The 24,532-nt window shown below is 45.7% G+C and overlaps 1 protein-coding gene across 5 annotated transcripts in view; it reads left to right on the top strand.

The window, feature by feature from the left end:
• LOC109911439 (neuropilin-2-like) overlaps positions 1-23,961 on the top strand; it is a 100,927-nt gene extending 76,966 nt beyond the window's left edge. For 2 of the 5 annotated variants that reach the window (XM_048598634.1, XM_048598633.1), the window contains exons 16-18: positions 373-420; positions 16,646-16,726; positions 20,259-23,961. In XM_048598634.1, the coding sequence (XP_048454591.1) occupies positions 373-420; positions 16,646-16,726; positions 20,259-20,584 (455 nt within the window). In that variant the 3' untranslated portion in view covers positions 20,585-23,961. Of the gene's footprint in view, positions 1-372; positions 421-1,838; positions 3,050-7,956; positions 8,656-16,645; positions 16,727-20,258 lie in introns of those variants that run through there. The other 3 variants (XM_048598635.1, XM_048598637.1, XM_048598636.1) reach the window with 3 other exon arrangements.
• Positions 23,962-24,532: the final 571 nt, after the last annotated feature.

Below are 24,532 nucleotides of genomic sequence, written 5' to 3'. Positions count from 1 at the left end.
TCTGACAGTGCAGCGCTCCCTCAGTACTGACCCTCTGACAGTGCAGCACTCTCCCAGCACTGTCCCTCTGACACCGCAGCACTGCTGCAGTACTGTGTCAGCCTAGATTTTGTGCCCCGGTTGCAGTAATTGGAAAGACAAGGGTGTTTTTAAATTTGTATGTTTCCTGAAAATTTATTGCTTTAACCAAGACCTACTAATTGGCACTAATTGGCACACTGTCAAATTTTCCCTGATGACATTCCTGTGAAGTCTTGGTATGTTTTACTGCAGCCGAGATGATGTATATATGCATGTTGTTCTTGTATAGATGAAAGACTTGTAGTAAGGTGTTGCAATGTATGTTTAATAGTTGGTCCGTTTTATTTGCAGAACCCATTAGTGCCTTTCCAGGAATCCACCCTACTGATATACCGACAGGTGAGTTAAATTGTACCATATACGTGACTCGAGACATTTATTTGGATCAATGGGTATTTAGAGGTACATAGCTATATGGAAGTAAGGGGATTTTCTCCGTCACTGAACCTGAGCTCTCTTAATTGTCAGTCTTGTCGAGATCTGATTACACTGGCACAATTTGGTCAATTAGCACGCCCTTTTATAGAGCCAAGTTGATTTCAGGTTAAAGGCACAAGTGGACTGAATTAATTAAGCTCCGCAAACACTGACGGAATCTTGAAAAGGCCAATTTAAAAAGTCTTCACTGTGAGCGATTTATGTCAATGGTCTCCGTGAATCTGCAGTCACCATTTATTTGTCTGCACCAGCTGGTTCGAGTGTGTCTGGTCTCGGCACAAAACTGAGAGGGCAACAAAGCAGTTTGGAACTTTAGGAGGGCTAAGAAGAGTACTGTGTAGGTTGAGCAAGGTGTGTAACTCTGGAATATCTCTCCTCACTTCCTTTTACAGATGAATTAACCTCTTGGTTTGCCAATAGGTTAACACCTCTGCTAAAAGAGCAGAGAGAGGCAGTTCATGAACACTGTCACAGCATAGTTTCAGCACTTCAGAATTTCCTTTAGTGTGCTGAGACCAAACCGATCGCCCTATTGCAGTGAATTTAATCGCCTAAAGTGATCTCGAGATAGGCTGTGTTTAATTTGCTGCCACAGCCTTGTTTTTGTTTTTGAATAAAATGTCATTCACTGCACCGCGCCTTTGTAAACAAAGTAAAGCCACTGTGCATCATGGAATCCTGCTTGTCCCCCAGCTACATGGTGGATTCTGGGACGGTTCCACTGCCCTGACTGCACTCTCTGCCATGGGAAACTAGGCCGGGAGGCCATTTTGGAAGGTCAGATTGGCCAGCCAGATAGCGTCTCATCGCCGTTGGGAACGTCGCCCAGGGTGCCAGGGCATCCTGGATTTGAAACAGTTGGTGATCTGGGTTCTGGAACCGTCCACCGGGCGGGATTGAGGGCCTGGGTATCCCTTTCCCAAACCCCAGCTACGCGCTCCCCCACTTACCCTGCCCCGCACACCCACCCCCTTTGTCCTAAGCCCTAAGAAATTATGGTCTTTCCAGCTGTCCTAATGGCGAAGCATCCCTTATCGCCCAGAGTTGGTCACTCTGGCATTGGCAAGTGCGGTCCGCCCACCAATCGTGTCACCACAGTTTGGAGGGAATTCGCCCTTCGGAATCTCTACCCACAGTTCCACCATGATGTAAAGGTCGGAGGGGGAGCGGTGGTTGGTGTTAGAGGTGGGGAGAGGAAGAGAGACAAGCATCCACCTGGTGGCCATAGCGTGTTCCCATGATGCACCCCGCGCACTGAGCATGCTCTTAAATCGATCAATGAGATTAGTTCCCAGCGCTATTTTGTGTCTCTTCACCAGGGGGACGCCCTGCAGGGAGCGAACCCACAGTGGAGTCTGTGTCAGCGCAGCCCATCCCCAGTTATTGGTATTACATAATGGCCGGAGGAGGTGCTCTGATAGTGCTGCTCTGTATCACTCTGGGCATGGTGCTGTATCGCCAACGGTACGGATTTGCGGCCAAGAAAAGCCTTCACTCAGTCAATTTCCAAAACGTCCGATTCCCCAACAGCTATGTCACAGGAGTGGAGCCTGGGCTCACTATAAAAATTGGAAAGGAAGATTACACCTCAAACTGAGAGATCGCACGGCTAGTTAACAAAAAAAAACACACACACATACAAAACGTTGAATTGTATCGCTGGCTCTACTTGCACTCTTCACTGCGATCGCCATGGGAACGCCTTTTTTTTTCTATTCTCTCCACTCAACATCGCACCTGTGGATTATAAATAGAGAAGAAAAGAGTGATGATCTCACACGCATCGTGTTATCTTTTGATTTGATTTTTTTCCTCCCTCCTTCTTCTGAGAGAATTTGGTTGCGCGAGATCGCCTCATGGAGTCGTACACGGGGCCGACCGAAGGAACGGCTGAGAATGGAGAGACCTTCTACATTTCTCTGAGAAGTCAGCGGCTTGTGAAGATTGTTTATTTGTCGACGTTTCACATCATTCTGGTTGGAAAGCAAATCAACATTCCGTACCTACGACACGTGCAAAGAAAAATATTTTTTAAAACACAAACAAAAAACACGAGGAAGTGTGTGGCAGTTCCCAGTAAAGTCTCTACCTTGAGGCCAGACTTAAATTTAATTTTAATGACATTCAGGGAATGCAGTTGCTTTAACGTGGAATATTTCTAGGGAGTACGTGCTGGCTTCCATGTCTGTCTTCGTTTGTTCTTCTCTTTCTGTCTTAACTTTGTTCTGCAGCCTTTATGAATTAACCTGCTTGGGCTTTATATCACTAGCAGTTGAAAACATTCTTCCAACTGGAAAAGAGCAAAGGACCTCACTGTGGTCCTTTCGTTGTCTCTCAATCTCATCTCCCGTTTTTCCTCCCATATCCCAGGAGAACCAGAGCACTGGTGGACTGGTCAGTCATCCCGCTCTGTTTGTGGAATCTTGCTGTGCACCAACTTGGCCAACCAACTCCCCCACACTCCAAAGCAGTTCGTTCTACCCCAAGCACTGAGATGCTTCAGAGTATTGAGTGGCGGGGAAGGTGTGTTGGTGGGCGACGAGGGTGGGTGGTGGTGGGGACAGGAAATGGTGCTTCGATGTATATGCCTCCATCTTTCTGAAAGTGCAAAGGAGTAGCACCGCAACAATTTGCAAAGACTCAAGCAATTTGAGATCCAATTTGTGCCGCGGCCTGGAATGGTCAGGGTGGCCATTTTGGAATCGGGCCTTGCGGGTACCTGAGGTGACCCACCACACAATTTAGTGAAACAGCCTGCTAAAGATCGTTAGGTACTGATTTCTCAGGTTTTGTTTAAGAAATGAAACCCGAATGCTAGAGGGAAAGAGAGAGAGAGATGCAGGGTGGGGGTAGGAAAAATTAGGACTATGAATGAAAATACCTGGCTCCTGGTGGAAAGGGGCATTTCCATTCATTCCTCGCCCTGTGAAAAGGATAGCAAAAGCTGAGACTGTTGTGAGGGACAGGAATTCACGCGTAATTGCTATGAATGTGAAAAGATTTCTCCCAGTTTTCGAAAATAGGTCTGTCTTACTCTTTATTCTGCCGAAAATTACATCTTTGAAAGGCAAATCAAGCTGAATTGTGCAATAATTGAGAAGCCAAATGAACACACCTGCCACAACTCTCTCTGCCTTCTAGAACATTCCTAAAATAGGACAAACAACATTTTTCAGTGTGATTTTGTTTTTTGCATGCGATGCTGAAAGAAAGTGCCTCTTCGACCACCTGTAGCATGCCTTCATGACTTCGAAAAATGCACTCACAATATGATAGCAAGGCTTGTAAAGATAAATCTGCTTGCCCACTGAGTGAGCCTCCATTTTGTAATCTTCCCTTTAACTCCCCTCCACTGACGTTCCAGAAGGGTTCCTCATCCAAAACATGAATCAGGGAATTAAGACAGAGCAAAATCCAGTGAAGGTCTTGGAAATTATTTGACTTCCCTTGTTTCAAATTTTAGTCCCTGCCACCGTCCCAGTGAATTGGTCACACTGCTCCAGAGAATGATCACTTCCCCAGTTTTGTTACTTCACAGAACAGCTTGCATCTGTTGGGTGCCTTTTCTGCGGAATAGTGCCCCAGGGTGTGAAATCGGATAACAGTGGCTGCCTGAGGAGAGAGAGGCTGAGGGTCCAGAATCTCAGCCCTTGCGTAGCTTTTAAAGAGCATCGGAGAAAGCAGAGAAAGAGGTGGACATGCTTAGGGAGGGAATTCCTCCGCCTACCACCAGCCTGAAGTAGCCTGAGCCACAGCGGCATAGGGTTCTTTGGGGGGTTTAAACAGTTGTTTAAGCTTTTGTGTGTCACAGAAGGAGCAACTTGGTGGCAGTACTCAGTACAATGCCAAGTAATCGCATAACACAATACGCTGCATGTGTATACTGTGCAGTACATTGCATTGTACAGTACCTGCATTACATGTACACTGCCCATTACATTATGTTGCATTACACAGTACATTGCGTTCCACAGTATACCGTACACTGCAGTAGACAGTACACTGTATCCCATGGCATACTGCAGTTCCCTGCATTATGCGGTACGCTGTGTCGCACAACATTCTGCATTACATCACATTGCACTACTCCACAAACTGCTCAGTACTCTACCTTACACAATAAATTGCATTCTTCAGTATATTACATTCTACAGTACACCACATCACACAATGCACGATAGTCTGTACAGATCAGTCATAATCTAAATGTGTGGCAGACTGGGCTTGAGGGCTTGAATTACTCCCTCCAGTTTCCTGGGTTCCACAGAAGATAGGTTTGTGCTAAGCAGAAGTGCTCAATGTTGCAGTGCCTACTGTGCCTCAGACAATCTTTCAGCGAAGATTGTGTGTTCAATTCCCAGTCCAGTGGCATGAGCACAAACATCTCAGCTGACACTCCAGTGCAGTACTGCCTGAGTGCTGTGCTGGCAGAGATACTGTCTTTCAGATGAGACACTAAGCTGAGGCCTTCTGTGTCATATCAAATTGGATGTAAAAGATCCTGAGCAATTAAGAAAAACAGAGGAGTTATCCCTGGCGTCCTAGCCAATAAATATTTGAAATAATTACCCGAATTAGCATTACCAGAAACATATGAATTGTCCTGATTACATTGCTGATTGAAGAAGCTTGCTGTGCACAAGTTTGTAGGCATGTTTCCTATATTACAACAGTAATTGTACAATACGTCATTGGGTTTAAAGCCTTTGGAATGTCTGTGGTTGTGATGGGCACTATGTAAATGCAAGTCTTTTTTTCTCTCTCTGATCTCAGATGCATCTGAAATTACGATACCTTTTCTCTTAAATCAGAAAGAGTTTTAATTCCTAGCTTTGACGTTGCTGACCTTGATGAGCCTATAGACAAACACACATACAGGCAGTCATGTATACACACACATGCACACAAGCGTGTGCACACACACACATACACACACACACATACACACAAACACACAAACACATACACACAAACACACATACACACACACACACACACACACAAACACAGACACTCACAAACACACACACACACACACACACACAGAGGCATGTACATAAAAGTCTCCTCTTAAAGTGGTTGTTCTCTGCATGCCTTGGCCACATTGTTTTAGTAGCCTTTGTCAACTGCATGATGATGTCACGCTGATTGCCATTTCTGCCTAGAAATAGATGTCAACAAAATGATGGTCTTTGGAAAGATTTGATTGAAACAGGATTTTGCTGATGATTAGCCAGAAAAGAAGTTTGCTCTGTGCTAAAGGTAATCACATACTCCGGGGGGAAGAGGAGAAAGAAAAGAACTTAAAATGCTCACGGCTCCTCGTTTTCCGTGTAATTTGAGTCTGCAGCGAGCAGCATGACATCGCCATCCAGTGACAAAAGGCTGTTAATGATTCTGCCTAGCAATCAATCATCACTCTCAGTAAGTAGATGATCCTTCACTCCGAGACGTGCTTTCCGAAGCAGTCTTAATCCAAATGTCACATTTATTCATATTCCCAGCACTTAAAACTCGTCGTACAATTGCCACGTAATCACCAGCACTCGAAAAGAAAGGCATTTCTGCCAATTTGAACTAAGCCCATGTGTCAGCCATGCTTCAGTGGCTAACACTCAGGCCCTCTGACTCAAAGGATTGTGGGATCGACTGTGCGTGGGATCAGTGTCTCAACAGAGACACAACAGCAAAGTCTGGCCTGATACCCCAGTGCAGTTGAGCACTGAACTCTCAGAGGAATAATATAGAATAAAGAATACAGGATTCCTCCTCTTCCCATATCTGTCCTTCGCCCACATCAGTAAGAGGCAGATTGTCTAGTGCTGTTTGTGGGGCTTTACCTGTGTGCAGATTGAGTGTTGTCTTTCCCCAGATCACAGCAGTGACTGCACTTAAATACTGTAAAGCAGTTTGAGAGCTCCTGATGCTGTGGGAGGTGCTATTTCAATGCAAGTCTATCGTTGTACCATTTCCGGGCTTACTTTCCTGTGAAAGCAATTGGTGGACATGACTGTTTCAGTTACTGCTGTTCCTTATTTCTGCCTTCACCAAAAAAAAGTGTTTGCTAAGCCTATTTTTTACCTTACATTTTGGCAAGCAATAGAGGTGCTGGGGCACCTGTGTGCCAAAATGCATCGCTGCACTCCTGATTCACTCATAGTGAGCACCAATAAATGCATGCCAGGGTGATATTTATTTCATGTGGGCAATATCCTTTTAAAACTGCTGTGTAAAGGCAGTATTCTGTATAGAGTGCCCTTGATATCACATTGCTCTGGTGATATCAAAAAAGCAGCCTGAGGTGACACTACTGGAGGGGCTTTGAGCAGCACAGTGATTGAAGAGGAGGAAGAGTGGTTGCAATAATTCAGGAGTGGGAGAGTCCAAAACTAGAGGGGCATGTTTTTAAGGTGAGAGGAGAAAGTTTTAAAGAGGATATGAGGGGTAACATTTTTACACAGAGAGTGGTTTGTGTGTGGAACGAACTGCCGGAGGAAATGGTAGATATGGGTACAGTTACAATGTTTAAAAGGCATTTGGATAAGTACGTGAATAAGAAATGTTTGGAGGGATATGGGCCAAGCGCGGGCAGGTGGGACTAGTTTACTTTAGGATTATGGTCAGCATGGACTGGTTGGACCAAAGGGTCTGTTTCTATGTTGTATGACTCTATGACTGCCTCTGACCTGCAGTTGATCCTAGCCTAGCCAAGAAATTCCCAAAGCAAGGCTGCATTGTGTAGATTGCAACAAACTCCTGGAGCTGATGAGAATTGTTTAGTGCAAAAAGACACTGGCCCAACTTGCATTTTCTTCCTATCCTGCTCCGTAACTAACGGCAGCTCCTCACCAGGCAAGACAATCGATCTGTCTGCAGTTTGCACGAGAAGGTCTCATTGCTGGGGAGCTCTATGAAGCCTAGTTCCCAAGTCACCTGTTCCTCCCACGCCTGTTACGCTATTACCGCAAGTCATATCTCAAATTAATCATACACTGTTTCCCAAAACGTTTCCTGAAAGAAATCTTATCTAATTTGCATCTGAATGAGTCAACACTAACTGCTTGTACCGTCTCCCTAGAAACCTGGTTCCACACATTGACCACTCACCTGCAACAATAACACTTCCGCAGATCAGCTCTGTATTTTTCTCTCTATAATTTAGCGGAGGCAGCTTCCTCTGCTCCCAAAAGGTGACACGAGGGGCACTTTTTGTTTACACAGAGAGTGGTTCTTGTGTGGAATGAAGTGGATGTCCATGGATACAGTTATATTGGTTAAGAGACATTTGGATAAGTACACGAATAAGAAATGATTGGAGGGATATGAGCCAAGCGCAGGCAGGTGGGACGAGTTTAGTTTGGGATTAAGTTCAGTGTGGACTGAAGGGTCTGTTTCTGTGCTGTATGACTCTGTCATCATGTCCCTTTCCAATCCTAGAAATCATCATCGCCTCTCCACCTTCACAACTGGTGAGCTAATAAAATGCACAGATTTCTTTTGCTGCACAAAAGAGGTACCAAATCTTAACAAAAGGAATTTCCGTTATTTGACGTTTGTTGGAAAGAATGAATTGACACGCTCAGAGTGGCGAGCTGTTTCAAAGGTAGTAGGCACCTATTGAAAGGGCAGTCCTTTATGTGCTGGGGAAGTGTCCTCTCTGTGATGTTTTTCTGTAAGTTGCATGTGTACCATCCTCCACTAGAAGACAAGCAATTCATTGTTCTTTTATACTTTCTGGCCATCTAGCAATTATGCAAGGATCAAATCATCCACCAGACCTCCCTATTACTCCATTCTCTATGACCTACCTCAGTGTTGCCACCCCTGGTTGGCTATAATCCTGACTGTCCCATCGAGTGACCTCTAAGCTGGTCAAACTTGTTTGTGTTCTTGTTTTGTCTTCACAGCTCTGTTATTTTAGTAACTTGCAACTAGAACTTTTCAAACGATTAGTTTTACACAGGATAGACCCTTACTTGATGGCTTTTCTTTGCCTCTGTTGGTTTCCTGGAGATTCATTGTGAATAACCGGATGTTCCAGGCCATTGGGTGGACAGGGTGGCTCAGTGGTTAGCACGGCTGCCTCACAGTGCCAGGGAGCCAGATTCAATTCCAGCCTCCGGGTACTGTCTGTGTGGAGTTTGCACATTCTCCCCGTGTCTGCGTGGGTTTCCTCTGGGTGCTCCGGTTTCCTCCCACAGTCCAAAGACGTGCAGGTTAGGTGGATTGGCCGTGGGAAATACAGGGTTACAGGAATTGGGTAGGGGCTAAGTCTGGGTGGGATGCTCTTCTGAGGGTGGGGGTGGACTCAATGGGATGAGTGGCCTGCTTTTATTATTATTTCAATCTGGAATCAGAAAGTGTGCAATACTTAACGAAACACTGGATGTTACATCCGAGTTTCCTCAAGATAAATGTTCAGTGTAGTTTGCTGTGGTTCAGTCAGTAATTTGCATTAGTGAGTAATATGCATGAATAAGTGCGAAGACAAAATGGCTGGAGGGAAGTATGTGCGAACACTGCGCATTATGGAGAGTGTTGAGAATTTACAGTGAAATCAAAGGTAGATAAGAGAAGGATGAGCAATTTATGAAATGACTGCTGGCTGAAAAAGTAAAAGAAAGACTTACACTTACCTAGTGCCTTTGGAATGTCCCAAAGCACTTTACACTTAATTACGTACTTTTTCAAGTAAAAAGAGAAAATGTTGGAAACGCTCAGCAGGTCTGGCAATGGCAGTGGAGAGAGAACAGCAGAGTTAATGCTTCAGGTTATGACCTTTCACCCAGAACTGGAAATGTTGGAGAAATGGCAGGTTTCAAGCAACTCTGGAGTCCGGGTCACAGTGGGAAGGGTTAAAGCACAGATCTGTGATAGGACAGAAGACGGAAAAGTTGAAATGACAAAGCAGATGTTGGAGTAAAGCAAAAGGAAATGGTAACGGCATAAGCGAACGAGAAGAGGATGGGCCGGAGGAGGTGTGAATGGTAGTGATAGAGTCATTGTCACAAGCTGCTGTCTCAAAAAGTGGTGGTTACGGCCTGAAATAATTGAACTCAATTGTTGTGTGCTGATGACGGTAAGGTGCCTAACTCATGTTTCCATTGACCTTCATTGGCAGGCCAAGGACAGAGAGGATCAGATGGAGAATTAAAACAATAAGTGACTGGAATCTCAGGGTTATGCTCGTGTTCAGAAAATGCTCATCCCACTGCATCTGGTCAGCACAATGTAGAGGAAACTCCATCTAGCAGCAGAAAGTTGACATAAGCGCAAGGATATCACGATGGAAGGTGTGTCGGGGTTGTTGGATGGTGAGCATGGAGGAGGATAAAGAGCAGGTATTGCCTCATATGTGCTGGCATGGAAGAGGGCAATGGGAAGGGGAGTTAGGAATGCCTGAAGAGCGGACCATTAGGAACAGTCCCTTCTGAATGCTGAAAGCAGAGGGGAGGGGAAAGTGCGTTTGGTTTTTCCATGACCCTGGAGGTGGCAGAAATGGTTGGGATTAAATCAGTCTGTTGAGTACAGGAGTTGATCCTTATTGTGGTTTAGAAAGGAGGAGAAGGGGAAGTGTGGTAAATAAATTGGATACAGCCAACCACAGCGGGGGGGGGGTCCTCGATAGAGGAGAACATTTATAGAAGGTAACATCATCGGGCAAGATGCAGCAAAGTTGAAGGTAGCTGGCAGATTGGAATAGTATCCATACAGGAATAACTGGAGTCAAGGTAACCACGGGAGTCAGTGAATTGACAGTGGATTTTCGTGAATAACCTATTCCGAGAAAAACCGCAGGAAGGGAAGGGTCAAGGATGGGCCAGTTGAAGGTGGAGGAAGGATCAAAAATGAAGCAACATTGATGAAATATTCAGTGTGCAACAGGGAAGCTGATGAGCGCTGGAACAAAGAATGTTTCACACCTCCTACAGAAAGGCAGGCATAGCCAGGACTGGGACAGCTTCCTTTTAAAGTATAGTCAACTTGCATGCCCACGCAGGTCATTTCCAATCAGAGCTGAATGATTGGCATTGATTGAGGGATTAACGTTGGCTGGGAGAACTCCCCCTGCCATTCTTCGAATAGTGCCATGAGATCTTTCACACCCACCTGAGGGGGCAGACTAAGTCATGATTAAGCATCCAGAAGGCAGCGCGTCTCTGACAGAGCAGCGCTGAAGTGAGTGCCCAGATTTTACAAGCAAGTTCCCTGCAGTGTCCTTCTTGAACCCACAACCTTTAACCTGCTGAATGACAACCATTGACAGTCTGTGAACAAATTGAAGGTCAGCCACAAACCACTGAGCAGATCAATACACCTAGATAGGTAAGCCCGTCTAACTGGGGGGAAATGTGTGATTTCTAGAGAAGGTTTTAAGCTGGAATGGGAGAGCTGTGTTAATTAAAGATTGGATTCAAATGCCAGGCTGCAGTGTTCGATCTGGCAGGGGTTTATGTTGGAAGGAAGAAACCGAGTTTTAATTGAATCACCCCAGGAGTGCAGAAAGCCCTCATTAATTCAGAGATTCTTAATTCCAAAATGAGAGCTATTTGAAACATTGCAGGTAGCCTTGAATTTACTCTCAATCTTCCCAGCGCACGGAGTATATCAAATTTGTGCGACACTCCTGTTGCTGGTGTTTTAATGAGGCCGTGAGGCCATTTGGTTAAACTCTGCTAAAAGTGCTAAGGTGGAAGAATGTGCAAAAACATATACCCAAACAGTAATTTCCTTCAGTTCATAACCTCATGGGCAGATCCTGTCTCTTCCCTCCAGATTGAAGTGTTAAATTGTGAAGCTATTTTTGCATATCGTTTACAGGTAGAAAATGAAGTGTCTATCGGACGGTTTAAGATAATTGGAAGGGATAAAATAAAACGATTTGTGCCGGTGGGGGAGTCCAGCACAAGGCAGCAGCACCATAAAATTAGTACTGGGCCACTCTGGGCTGCTTTCTGAAAATGTTCCTTCACTCAAGAGTTGGGTGGGAATCGGAAACTCTCTCTCACAGAAAAGCCACTGAGTCCGGGGCTCGGTTGAAAAGTTGAAAATTGAGGTTGACAGATATTTGTTGGGCAAAGCTATGAAGTAACATGAAACAAAGGCAAGCAGGTGACGTCAGGTTCTGGGTTGCGCGTGATCAAATTGACTGACAGAACTGGTTTGAGAGGACGGATGGCCTGCTCCCATTTCTGTGTTCTACCTCTGTACTGTTAAGTGATCTCTCATGATGATCATTAATGGGTCTTTCTGCTTGAAAAGGTTAATGTCACAGTCCAATCTCAGTGCAGGTTAAAACGCCAAACAGTTTTTACCATGAATGTCAGGGCCCTGTAGGAACAGTAACAGCCACTTTTAACATTGATTTTGGGGCAAACAATTCTGCACTCTTCCCATTGACAGTTAAAATGTAAATGAGGGCTTGTGAGGGTTTTTGAAATCAGGGAAGTGTGGTTCCCCTCCATTCTGTGGGTTCCTATGATCTCGGAAAGCCAACTGTGTAAAGAACCTATAAGCTGGTCCTCCAACTGAAAGCCTACACGTGGGAGTCAAAGGCTGTTGGCTAAATATACAAACATCTCAGATGTTTCCTTCGCCTGCTAATGCCCCCAACTCAACCGTGAGGAATCATCGTCCTCCTTCACCACCCACCCTCCCCTCCCCCAACCTGTCTTCTGCCATTGTCCATCATTCAAACTTCTGTCTGGTGCACAGAGTCATAGAGTTGTAGAGTTGACCGGCACAGGAACAGACCCTTGGGTCAGCTCGTCTGTGCTGACCAGGTATTCCAAATTGACCTAGTCCCATTTGCCAGCATTTGACCCATATCCCTCTAAACCCTTCCTTTTCATGTATCCGTCCAGATGCCTTTTCAATGTTGTAATTGTACCAGCCTCTACCACCTCCTCTGGCAGCTAGTTCCATACACGCACCACCCTCTGTGTGAAAATGTTACCCCTCAGGTCCTTTCTAAATCTTTCCCCTCTCACTTCAAACCTATGGCCTCCAGTTTTGGACTCTCCTACCCTGGGGAAAAGACCTTGGCTATTCACCGAATCCAGGCCCCTCATGATTTTTATAAACGTCTACAAGGTCACCCCTCAGCCTCCAATACTCCAGGGGGAAAAAAGACTCTCCCCTATAGCTCAAACCCTCCAACCCTGGCAACATCCCTGTAAGTCTTTTCTGAACCCTTTCAAATTTCACAACATCTTTCCTATTAGCAGGAAATTAGTAGGGGATAATAGGGAGCGACACAAGGGGCTCTGTGAGCAGGATGCCTGTGGGGAGAAACTTGTTTGTGCTTTTTTTCAATGGACAACATTGCACGGCTATGGCTGACATAAATCGATTGTGCACCGACCAAGCCCCCAACCCTGGTGGTCTTAACATTTTTTTTTGGGATGCACAGCTATTGCGTTCAAAGTCCATATAAGACATTTCGCTGGCCATTTTTTTTAAACAAAAAAAAAATTCACTCGTGAGAAAGCGGCGGTGAGCTGACTTCTCAAGTCGGGGTGGACAATTGATGCCGGCCCAGGAGGCAATGGTCACAACCCACGAGTGAATAGCAGAAACGAAAGGACGGCACGTTGCCCTGCACGCTGTGCTCGATGGACTGGGTTCCTGGCCCCGTGATGACGTGGCACAAAGGTGGCACAAGTCGTTTGCCACGCGAAACAGGCTTGCATTTCAGCTCCTGGGGTGTAGTCACTGTTGTAATGTAGGGGGAAACACGGCAACCAATTTGCACACAGCCAGCTCCCGTAAGCAGCAGTGTGTGACGACCAGGCGATCTGCACTGTCGGTGAGCGTTGAGCTGGACACGGGGAAGGATGTGACTTGCACTTATTTGAAGTCGTGCTGTTAGGTCTTTCCCCATCAGTGAGGGGACAGTCAGAGCGCTGGTTGCCATCTCATCCTGCGACGGTGTTGGGGGTTTGGGGGGCAGCAGGATTGAACCCCCTGGTGTCTCCAGAGTGGGACTTGAACTCAGATCCTTCTGGTCGGCCGGGGGACCAGACCGAACCGTGGTTGGGTAGGACTGGCAACTGCTGCCTTCCTTGTCTGAGTGCATTGGTCATCAGGCAGAACACTCAAGAGCGTTGCTTCTCTGCTTGTGGGAAGTGGATAACAGATGGGTCCCGGCGTGTTGAGCATCTGGGAGTGGGAGGCATTGGGAAAACCGGGATGCTGAATGCCCTTTTAACATGGATCTTGGCTGTTTGGGATACTGATTGTGCTGCAAAATGCAATCGGCATGGCCTGCTCCCCTCCGCCTGACCACCCCCCCCCCCCCCCCCCCCCCCCCCCTGTACCCATCCCCCCCCTTTCCCTTCTCCCCCCAAACCCCGTGTCCTTTGAAAGTGTTGGTCTCGCCTGGTTATGACAGTTAACGTGGTTGTAAAATGTGAATGTTCCAGCGGGACGGTCTGTAAGCTGTGCAGTGGCTCGTGTTGTGCTCGGACATTGCTGACAACTGCCAAGGGAGCTGTCTGCTTCTTGCATTTTGAATGTAAAATGGACCGCCCTGGACTTGTACTGTGTGGAATGGAATAAAGGTGCTATTTTTTTATACAGGAGAGGTGCTGTGTAAAAATCTCTTCACGGGCGTGGGTTGGGCGTTCGGTAAATCTTTCTTCGACGTGTGTTCCCCGAAGTCTGGCCCAGGCTTCGGGAATAGGGAAATTTGTGCCAATCAATCACTCAGCGCTTGCTAATCGGTCCCCAACTCATTCGGCAGAAGTCCCGAGCCACGTCTCGGAATTGCCCAGTACTGTTCCCGTCTCGAGGAAACATTGATCCGGCTGTGGAATTGCTTGCCAAGCCATCACCACAGTCTTCCCCACCCTGGTCGCTGCTCTCTCAGCAAGGAGGAACTGTTGTTTCCTAACTCTGCCTCAACACAGCAGCACACACCTTCCAGTGGGCTCGGGGAGAAACAGGATCCACCTGGAATAACATCATGTGTGCAGGAAAGCACCACTCGTTGTCCTCTTCCTGCCAAACTTTGCCCGTAGCGCATCCTCGCCTGCTAACTCTAAAGCTACAGGGCTGCACTTCTTAGGCTGCGCACATTTTCATGAATCTTGGTCCTCTCATTTAATCGGCCATTTTGCAGCCAAATTATTTTGCCTTCTTATCCCGATGTCCGAAAGAAGCCTTTTAAATGGATGAATTGCTTGTTTTCAAACATGAGATAAATGTGCAGAATTAGAAGTGCTTGCCAATTGTCTCAAATCTGTTTCCTCTGATTATTGCAGCTGTTGCCAGCAGAAATAGTTTCTCCTTTTCCACTCCCAGTTTTGAGTGTTTCTGTTGGTGCTCTAAACAGAAGAGTCCCAGCTTCTCCAGTCCACCCATTTCACTGAAGGTCTGGGGCCCTGGCACCATTGCCAGTAAATCTCTGCTGGGCTGTGACCGAAGTGTGATGTTCAACATTGGACGCAATACTCCAGCTGTGGCCTAACGCAGTTACTGGGTTATAAGCTCCTCTCACCTCTCCTTGCGATGCCTCTTTCAACATGTACTACTCTCACTCCTGATGGCGGCCTGAATTTAGGCTCATGCCAATGTGCCTCAACGTTGTCCACAAGAAATGCAGACTGAATGCAGCTGTCTAGCAGGTATTACCTTAAAACAATGTTCTGAAAACCCTGGACAAGAACATCACAGGGGATTGAGTCTGTATCTGTTTCTGTTTGGGGACGTTGGAGGGGAAGGGAAGAAAGGTGAGAATCATCTTTACAAAAGGTGTACAAAGACATGACATTGTCATAAAGTACCATTCAGCTTGTTTTCAACACATTGGGCCTTAGAGGGAGCTTGTCCCCTTGTCAGGATCAACAGAGACACTCTTGGTAAGATTATTTTTTATTAACCACCATCTATTTGCATGATGCTAACCATCTCTCTCTCTAGAGTCTGGTGTCATATGATCTTTTACCTCATTGGTAGTGTACACTATCAATATACTTAGCATAAACCCTCCACACTACACTCAGTACACCTTGCATTGGAAGCTGCTCATGCACTCAATATGTGGGTGAGTGTAGTCATTTAATGCTAACTGAAGGGCGTATTATATTGGCCATCCATTTACTGAAGGCTCCTCCCAACACTGAGTTGCTCTAACACACATTGACACTCAAAACCCTATGAACACAAGTGGCAAATATAGCAAATTGCTTATGTTTGTTTCCAAGTCTTGATTGTGTTGGTGAGAGCTGCCATGAAAGATACTAGAGAGGCTGGGCAGGGAGTTTGCTACAGGTCAGAGAAAGAGGCACTGTAAGTCACATGCCTTAATACTAATCAATATACAGAGAATAAAAAATTGGCTTATACAGCCAGGCATTAAAGATTGAGGAATCAAAGATCATCTCAAGATATTAGGCCCGATCAAACAGATGGACCAAAGGATAGACACAAGTGCAGCAAAACAGAAAAATGCACTGGTGTCCATTAGCAAAAAAGCAAAAAGGATGATCATCTGTGTGTGGCTACTGGTGAGTTAGTGAAGAGCTCTAGTCAAACAGAAACGAAGTTCTAAATAATTCCAGACCAGATCCCTGGGGTGATTTCTCGAGTGTATTTGACTGTTGAGTAGGTGTAGTTTAATTCTGACATACCAAGACCATGTGGTTCACAGTGTGCTACCATCAGGAGGACTGGGGAGAAAAAAACTGGCTGTCACAGAGGATTGCATAACTTAGCAATAGGAATGGTGAGAAAAGACCCAGTTTAGTTAGTAAAGGGCACATTGAAACCAAGGCCAATTAAATGAGGTTAAGATGTAGACTAGCCATGATCTTGTTGAAAAACAGAGTGGCCTCTATCTGTACTCTCACAAGAGTTAAATGTCCCTATTGACAGGGAGTGGATCCACATTAAGGCCTTCAAAAATTCGAAGGGTCACAGATATTGTAGATACAGGCAGGTTCATTTTGACTTGCACAGTTTCTTTAAAGTGTAGGGTATGTGTGTTCTATCAGCTATTTAACACTGTGCCATCAAATTGATCATGAGTTACAAGACAAATGGAGTAAGAGTCTCACCCTCTGCAGGGCTGCTTATTACATGTAGTCTGATATTATAATATTCTTCTTGCCTGTTTCTGTTACAGGGAGAGAAATGATCTCCCATGATGCTGAAGGAACCCAATTCGAGCCCAACGGGGAAGCTGACCCTTATATTTATGGCAGAGGTAAAGTAGATTTGAGATGCCACCTGCTTTAACTTCTCCAAATAGCGGTTGGATGACACATTGGGTGGGAGATTCTAAAAGTGCAATTGGACAATATCCGAAAAAGCCTTAAAGCCCAATTGGGTATTTTTGAAGTGTACTCACTGCTGTAAGGCAGTAAACATGACAACCAATTTACCCACAGCAAGCTCCCACAAACAATATTGAAATGACCGGATGAGCTATTGTTGTGATAGTTAAGGGATAGATATTGACCAGGAGACTGGGGAGAACACCCCTGGAAAATGAAAGCTAGCATCTCATCCAAAAGATGCCACCTCCAGCAGGGCCACGCTGCCTCAGTACCAAACTTGAAGCTTGGATTTTGTGATCAGGTCCCAGGAGACTTCACAAACTTCAACACTACCCACAGCTGTCCCTGTTTGCAGAGTATTGTAGACATTATCTTCATCAGCTTTTCCTGGATGCGCTCATTCTGAAGTAAGAGTGAGTTAGAGTCTAATATTTTAGTCACCCTTAAAGGGTAATTTCCTTCCTCCGTTTTGGCCAGGTTGATAGGGTTGTTAAGAAGGCGTACAGTGTGTTAGGTTCTTTTGGTAGAGGGATTGAGTTTCGGAGCCATGAGGTCATGTTGCAGCTGTACAAAACACAGGTGCGGCCGCACTTGGAGTATTGCATACAGCTCTGGTCGCCGCATTATAGGAAGGATGTGGAAGCATTGGAAAGGGTGCAGAGGACATTTACCAGGATGTTGCCTGGTATGGAGGGAAGGTCTTATGAGGAAAGGCTGAGGGACTTGAGGCTGTTTTCGTTAGAGAGAAGAAGGTTAAGAGGTGACTTAATAGAGACATACAAGATGATCAGAGGATTAGATAGGGTGGACAGTGAGAGCCTTTTTCCTTGGATGGTGATGGCTAGCACGAGGGGACATAGCTTTAAATTGAGGGGTGATAGATATAGGACAGATGTCAGAGGTAGGTTCTTTACTCAGAGAGTAGTAAGGGCGTGGAATGCCCTGCCTGCAACAGTAGTAGACTCGCCAACTTTAAGGGCATTTAAATGGTCATTGGATAAACATATGGATGATAATGGAATAGTGTAGGCTGGATGGGCTTCAGATTGGTTTCACAGGTCGGCGCAACATCGAGGGCCGAAGGATCTGTACTGCGCTGTAATGTTGTATGTTCTCTCTTTCTCCGGGGATCAATTGCAGAACATCTCAACATATTCGAAGGAACTGCACATACCAAGTCAAATCATAAATGCAAAGGGGGAGAAAAAGCAGTTAAAAAAAAAGCTAGTAACATTTAGAAATGAACATACTGGAGCCCCATTTTGAGGTACACAAGATGTGTCGCTCCAGCGTGTCTGATTTGCCGGTTTTGCAGTTTCTCCTCTTCTGGGAATTTCTGTAGTCAAGTTGCACAGAGCTAAGTACAAGGATAGCCTATTAACCCAATCCTTCAGGGAACAAGTGTTGGGGCTGACTGTGACTCTTCAAAGCACTCTCAAAAATTGCCAATTGAGCCACATTTCAGGAGAAAATGCGGAGAAATAAAGGTCCGTAGAAGATTATTGAAGCCCACATTGTTCTGCCCATTCTCAGTTAAGGTAGCTTTTTTCAGCCCCATAGGCCTTGTCCCTAACCATATGCAGTGGCACTGTGGCCAGTTTTGACCAGATGCGGGACACTTTTTCATTATGTTACTCCCGAATGCTTTTGCAACCATTTCATCTATTTTGCTGCCTTATGCGGAGCTGAAACAGCTTAAGGAGTTGTTTAAGGAACACTGCTAAGGTCCGCTCCCATTGCACAGGCCAGGTTTATAGGGACTCACAGCCACTAGCTGACTAGCGGCACTCACTCAGCACAGTCAAAGGATTGATTCCCTAGCTTTCCCAACCTGTTTACATTAACCTGCACAAACAGGGGCGTTTACCTACTGAAGCATTGAGACAATGCAGAACCACTTTCTACATTACGATGTTAAAATGGGTTTTTCCAGGCTCACTTAAGGCTGTCTACGTTCCACAGGAACCTCCTCTCACCCCCAGTCTGAAACCAAAATGCAAGAGATCTTAAATAAAAGCAGAAAGTGCTGGACAAACTCAGCAGGTCTGGCAGAACACCATGGAGAAAGAAACAGAGTTGACGTTTCGACTCCAGTACAGCACTGTTTCAGAATGGGAAGTGTTCAGTCTGTTTCTCGTTCCACAGATGCTGCCAGACCTGCTGAGTTTTTCTAGCACTTCATCTCCTCTCACCCTACTTATCTCTTTTTCTCTGCAGATCTTCTATTCCTTAATCCCTTTTGTGTTTATCTAACTTTGTCTTGTGGTATCAATGACATCAGTCTGAACTTCACCATGTGGTAGAGAGTTGCATATTCTTAACTACTCCCAGTCTCTCTTCTATTGATCACACTGAGTTCTGATCCCGACTGTAAGTGGAAATATCTTTTCTACGTTGACCTTAAAAGATCTGTTTTCTGGTCCTGTCTCAATCTTTCCTTTCACTGGCCTTTCTTGACAAGTATAACCTTTCAGTTCCGGGATATATCACACAAATCTTTTTGTAACTTCTCCAGTGCCTTGGTGTCCTTTTGATAATATGGAGACCGGAAATTTTGACAGTACTCTGAGTGTGTTCGAATCAAGGTGATGCACAACTCCATTGGATCAAAGAAATCTCAACCTGTAGCTATTATTAAAAAAAAATGCTGTATTCATTCTCAAGATTTGTGCATAACTGGCTAGGTCAGGGTTTATTGCCCAGCCCATGGGTTGAAGATACTCATAGCACTATTGAGTAGGTGATAGTGACAGTGAAGAGCGGTGACTAAAGCGCTGTGGGGAGGTGATGGTCTAGTGGTATTAGTACTGGACTGCTGATCCAGGTAATGTTCTGGGGACCTGCGTTCAAATCCTGCCATGGCAGATGGTAGAATTTGAATTCAATAAAAATCTGGAATTAAGAGTCTAATGAAACAATTGGCAATTGTTGGGGGAAAAACCCAACTGGTTCACTAATGTCCTTTAGGGAAGGAAACTACTGGTCTGGCCTACATGTGACTCCAGACCTACAGCAATGTGGTTGGCTCACAACTGCCCTCTGGGCAATTAGGGATGGGGCAATGAATGCTGGCCTAGCCAGCGATGTCCTCATTCTATGAATGAATTAAAGAATGTCTTTTTAAGAAGCTCACACAGTGAGCGACTTGGACTCCATCAATCCAGAAAATCATATGATACAGGAGCAGAAATAGGCCATTGAGTCTGCTTTTCCATATGCTACTCAATCAGCTCATGGCCTATCTGCTGCCCTAGTCTTTCTAGACCGTGAAGGTCATGCATTTGGAGACACTGCCAACGAAGACTTACCGAGCTGTTGCAGTACGTCTTGCAAATCCACTCATATATGATACATACAACTGAATATGATCACAGTCATACAGAGATTGGATACGTGCTCAGGTAGAATACAGTGGTATAAAAATGCAGCAATTTAACAATTGCTTTCATTGCTTTGCAGATGTGGGATCTGACTTGAATGCTTGGAAAGATGGAGATTCGAGTACAGTGGTGCCCGCCGATGGGATGTCAGTCACCCCTACATCTGGGAAGGACAAGAACTGGCTGTACTCCCTGGACCCCATTCTGGTTACCATCATTGTCATGAGTTCGGTGGGGGTCCTCCTTGGTGCAGTTTGTGCTGGGCTCTTGTTGTACTGCACTTGCTGCTATGCCGGCCTATCAAGCCGGAGCTCCACTACCCTGGAGAACTACAACTTTGAGCTCTACGACGGGATCAAGCACAAAGTGAAAATGAACCAGCAGAAATGCTGCTCAGAAGCGTGATCATAATAAGGGGAGCAGACATTAAACGAAACAAAAAATGCCTTTGTTATTATCAATAACTTGGCAGTAACAAACAAGAGGATGCAGTAAGTAAGGAAATACCTTTGAGTCTTAACCATTTTCATTCTGAGCGAACCACACTTTGCCTCCCACCCAGTTAATTGAGGGGCATAATTCAGAACCTCTTAAGAGTCAGCACTATAAAGCCTTAATTTGACTATTTTCCCAAGGATATGAGCCATCATTACTCCCCTGACTGTGAACTTTGGGGTGAAGTAAAAGCAGGCTGACTTGATCGCAGCCTGAAACTGGCATTACTATCCAGAAAACACGCTGAGGTTTGTTCTGTCCCATGCTGTGAAGGAAGTATTTCAAAATGCAGTGCCGTGTAGCTTTTCTGGTGTTTACTTTCTGTCTTTGGAATTGTTCGTCCTGCGTTTGGGGCCCGCCAGTAGGTTCAGTGCTTTCCGAATCCGGGAGCGAATCCTGAGACCACGCCTCAAACTTATCCTTCTGGGGTGGGGGGGGGGGGGGGTCGGCGGTCTGACTTAAAAGATGAGGCCCTCAACATTTGCTGTTCGTTGATGTGAAGCTGGATTCAACCGTTTAAGCAGAGCTTAAAAGAAATTATGGACCACATGCAGAGTGCCTTTTGGACAAGCGTGATCTAATAGTTATGGCAGATTAGTATTCATATGTCTCCTGTCTGTGACAGGAGAGTGTTTTATTGGGCACTGTCTTGAGGCCTATGCAGTGTCTGTTGATGTCAGAGGACTTTTATCTATTATTATTTAATACACAGTGTGTTGACTTTTCTGAAACAGTGTTTTTTGCCTGGAAGGGGAGGGAATGAGGGCGAAGATATTGTTTGCTTTCTGGGGTGGGAGTGGCATGGTGGGGGGTGAAAGGTGTTCACGCAGCCCTGAAGGTCAAAGGCTTTAACTGGGTGGCCAGAGTTATGAGGAAGGATTTCTTGAGTGTCCCTCTTAAGGTGGGAAAAGCTGCTCAAACCACCCCATCTGTTACCAGAAGCAGATCCGTCAAGCCCAGCAAGGCTGAATCAGCAAGACTTTACCAAACAATGATTAAAGAAAACGTGAGAATAAACGCTGACTTTTTGAACACAGGCTTTGCAATGTGTTACTTGGCAGTGGTTCAGCCGATGCCACTCAGATCTTTCAACGTTTTTATTTTTGTGTGTTGTTGAATGTGAATTAGCACTAGATGACCCAGTACCAGCCGCATCTCTGTTATATGACAATATGTTATTTCGTTTTGATCTTTCTTTCGGTGTAATGCTGGCAATGAACTATACCATCCAGTGTGCCTGAAATCCGGCTCCCGTCGTCTCTCCTCGTCCGTCCGAAAAAGATGGGGGTGGGGTGAGGTGGTGGGGGGGTGGAGCATGTCAAGCGATCGCTCATTTCCACAGGCTCCGGCAGCCCTTTGCTGCACTCACTTCGTCTTTGAGATCTGGACGGGGTGCATTGGGAACCATCCAGCTGAAGGCAGCGAACCTAATGCTGTGATCCATGCACTGGGCTATCTTCGTGAATACATTCTGGTGGTATGAGCATTGTTTACAAGGTTGGCGTGTGTTGCCCAATCACAACTGCCTTTGAGAAGGTGGTGACGAGCCACCTCCTTGGTGAACTGCAGAGCGTGTAATGAAGATGCTCCCATCATGCCGTTAGGGAGAGAGTTCTGGGTCTCTGGCTCTGACCATGAAGGAATGGTGATGGCTGTGCCAATTCAGTTCGGTTGTGGAGCTCTCATGGGCAGCTTGGAGGTGGTGGGATGAGGTAGGGGAGAGTTGGCATTCCCCTACACCTCCGGCCCTTATTCTTCTAAGTGCCAAAGGTCACAGGTTCGCAAGGTGTTCCCAACATCAGGTTCAGGAGCCTGGGACCAGCTTGCGCGCCCCCCTCCCCTCTCCGGTGTCAACTGTAGAATTCGATTGTGACACAGCTGACTCCTTGTAGCCAGCGTTTTAACAATTCCGTTTACAACAGACCAAGGAATGAACTTAACCCGTTAAGAGGGGTGGACAGTGCCAAAATTACGTTGCATAACGTAAGAATTCCTTCCAGGAATGCAGGCTGGTTCAGAACCCAAGTCCCAGAAGTGGAAAGATCAATGTGCCACCAAGGTCCTGTTTAACAGTTTAATGTCACAAAACAGGACACACGGAAGGCAAGTTTCCTCTTAACTTGAGATAGGGTTTGAGCGACGAAGTTTTTGGACAAATCTTTCCAAGTTTTTGGGGGTCGTAAGCAAAGCCGGTTGGTGGAGGGAAACCTCTGCGTGCATTTCTTTCTCTGGAATAAATGTATTATATAATGTACATCTCCTATACATGCGTACATTTATATATATATATATATATGGTATTATGACGTATATTTGAATGTCTGTGGCGCACTTGCACATCCCTGGTGACCAGCTCTTATCTATGATGCTCAGTTTCTACCTGGAGTAGGCGTTCCTTGTCTATCATGCAGGTAACTGGGAAGTGGTGACTGTAACCATATCTTGTGGTGCACGCTGTATGCATGCTGCGCATGTGGCCTGTGGCATTTTCTTTCAACCTCGGCCTCAGCAATGACCCGGCCGTAGCGGAGGTCAATCCAGATGTGCGCTTGGCTAAGGCATCACCTCCCTGTTTGCCAAGTGGGAAGTGATGGGTGCCATCTTTTGGAATGGGTGGGACTGGTATCGTAATTGCCTTAAGGAGAAGATTAGGCCAACACACGAGGCAGAAAGGAACAGAAGGATACGGCAATAACCTGAGACGGATTAGAGCGACAGGAGGTTTGTGTGGAGCACATACACTTGGGCCGAATGGCCTGTTTCTGAGCTGTGCATTGTGTGTTATTCTACCACTTCCTGTATGCGTTAGCCGTATTTTTTTTTGTGATGCTAGTTTACATACATGTGGTCACCAGCGCACAACATACACATGTAAAGATTCTTGTGAGCGTCATATGGTCGTGCGTTCATTTTTGAGGTAAATTATTTAGTCCAAATGGCAAAGAGGGCAGTGCCTTACCCACAGCCCTGTGGGTGATGTGAGGTTGGAGGATGGTGTGGTGTGAGGCACTAGCCTGTTCTTTGGGTGGATTATTACTACTGACCCACTTTCCCTCCCCCCCTCCACGCGGGAGCGCTCTGTGGGGCCTTGGGCAGGGAGTTACGTTTAGTGGGCCTCCTTTGACTTGCAGTTGTCGACTGGTTTCTACAACTTTGTGGGGCATAATGTCAGAGGCTTGCAACGTGCGCTGGAGGCACAGTAATCACCTTGCCTCCCGTGAGGACGCAAATGATTGTTTTCCTTGTAGATTTGAAATACTGTCTTAATAAAGTCATTGTTAAAGGAACACTGTAGACTCTAGAATACATTACTGAAGAACTGTTTCCACATGATGAATGCCTCAATTAAAACAAGATCATAAAAATGTAAAAATGAGAAAAGATTTGCACTCCAACATGTTTCATTTTAATCCACATTTCGATATTTATTGTGTGAACAATTAAGAGCTTGGGATGGTGCCAGTCTGCAGTTCCCAGTACGTGCCACACATATTGGTCTCTCCGTCTATACCTCTGCAGTGATGCACTTTAATTGTCAGCCTTGGATCTTGTCTGAGAGTCAGAAGGACACGGGTTCAAGCTCCGCATCCAGAGACATAAATCTGAGACTGACACTCCCAGTGCAGTACAGCAGGAGGTGCTGCACAGTTGGAGATGCCAACTCATCAATGAGACCTTAAGTTGAGACTTCTCCTGCCCGCTCAAGTGAATTTGAAAGATCCCATCTTCCAGAAAAGAGACTGGGAGATTTCCCCAGGGTCCTGGCCAGTAATAATCCCTCAACCAGCAGCAGTTTATCAGTCATTATCACATTGTTGTTATTGGGAACTTAAGTGCAAATCGGTTATAGCATTGCCT

The sequence above is a fragment of the Rhincodon typus genome, chromosome 7 (genome assembly GCF_021869965.1).
Source record: "Rhincodon typus isolate 14 chromosome 7, sRhiTyp1.1, whole genome shotgun sequence".
NCBI lineage: Eukaryota > Metazoa > Chordata > Chondrichthyes > Orectolobiformes > Rhincodontidae > Rhincodon > Rhincodon typus.
Note: the sequence above shows the minus strand (reverse complement) of the source record. Positions and strands in the feature narration are given on the sequence as shown.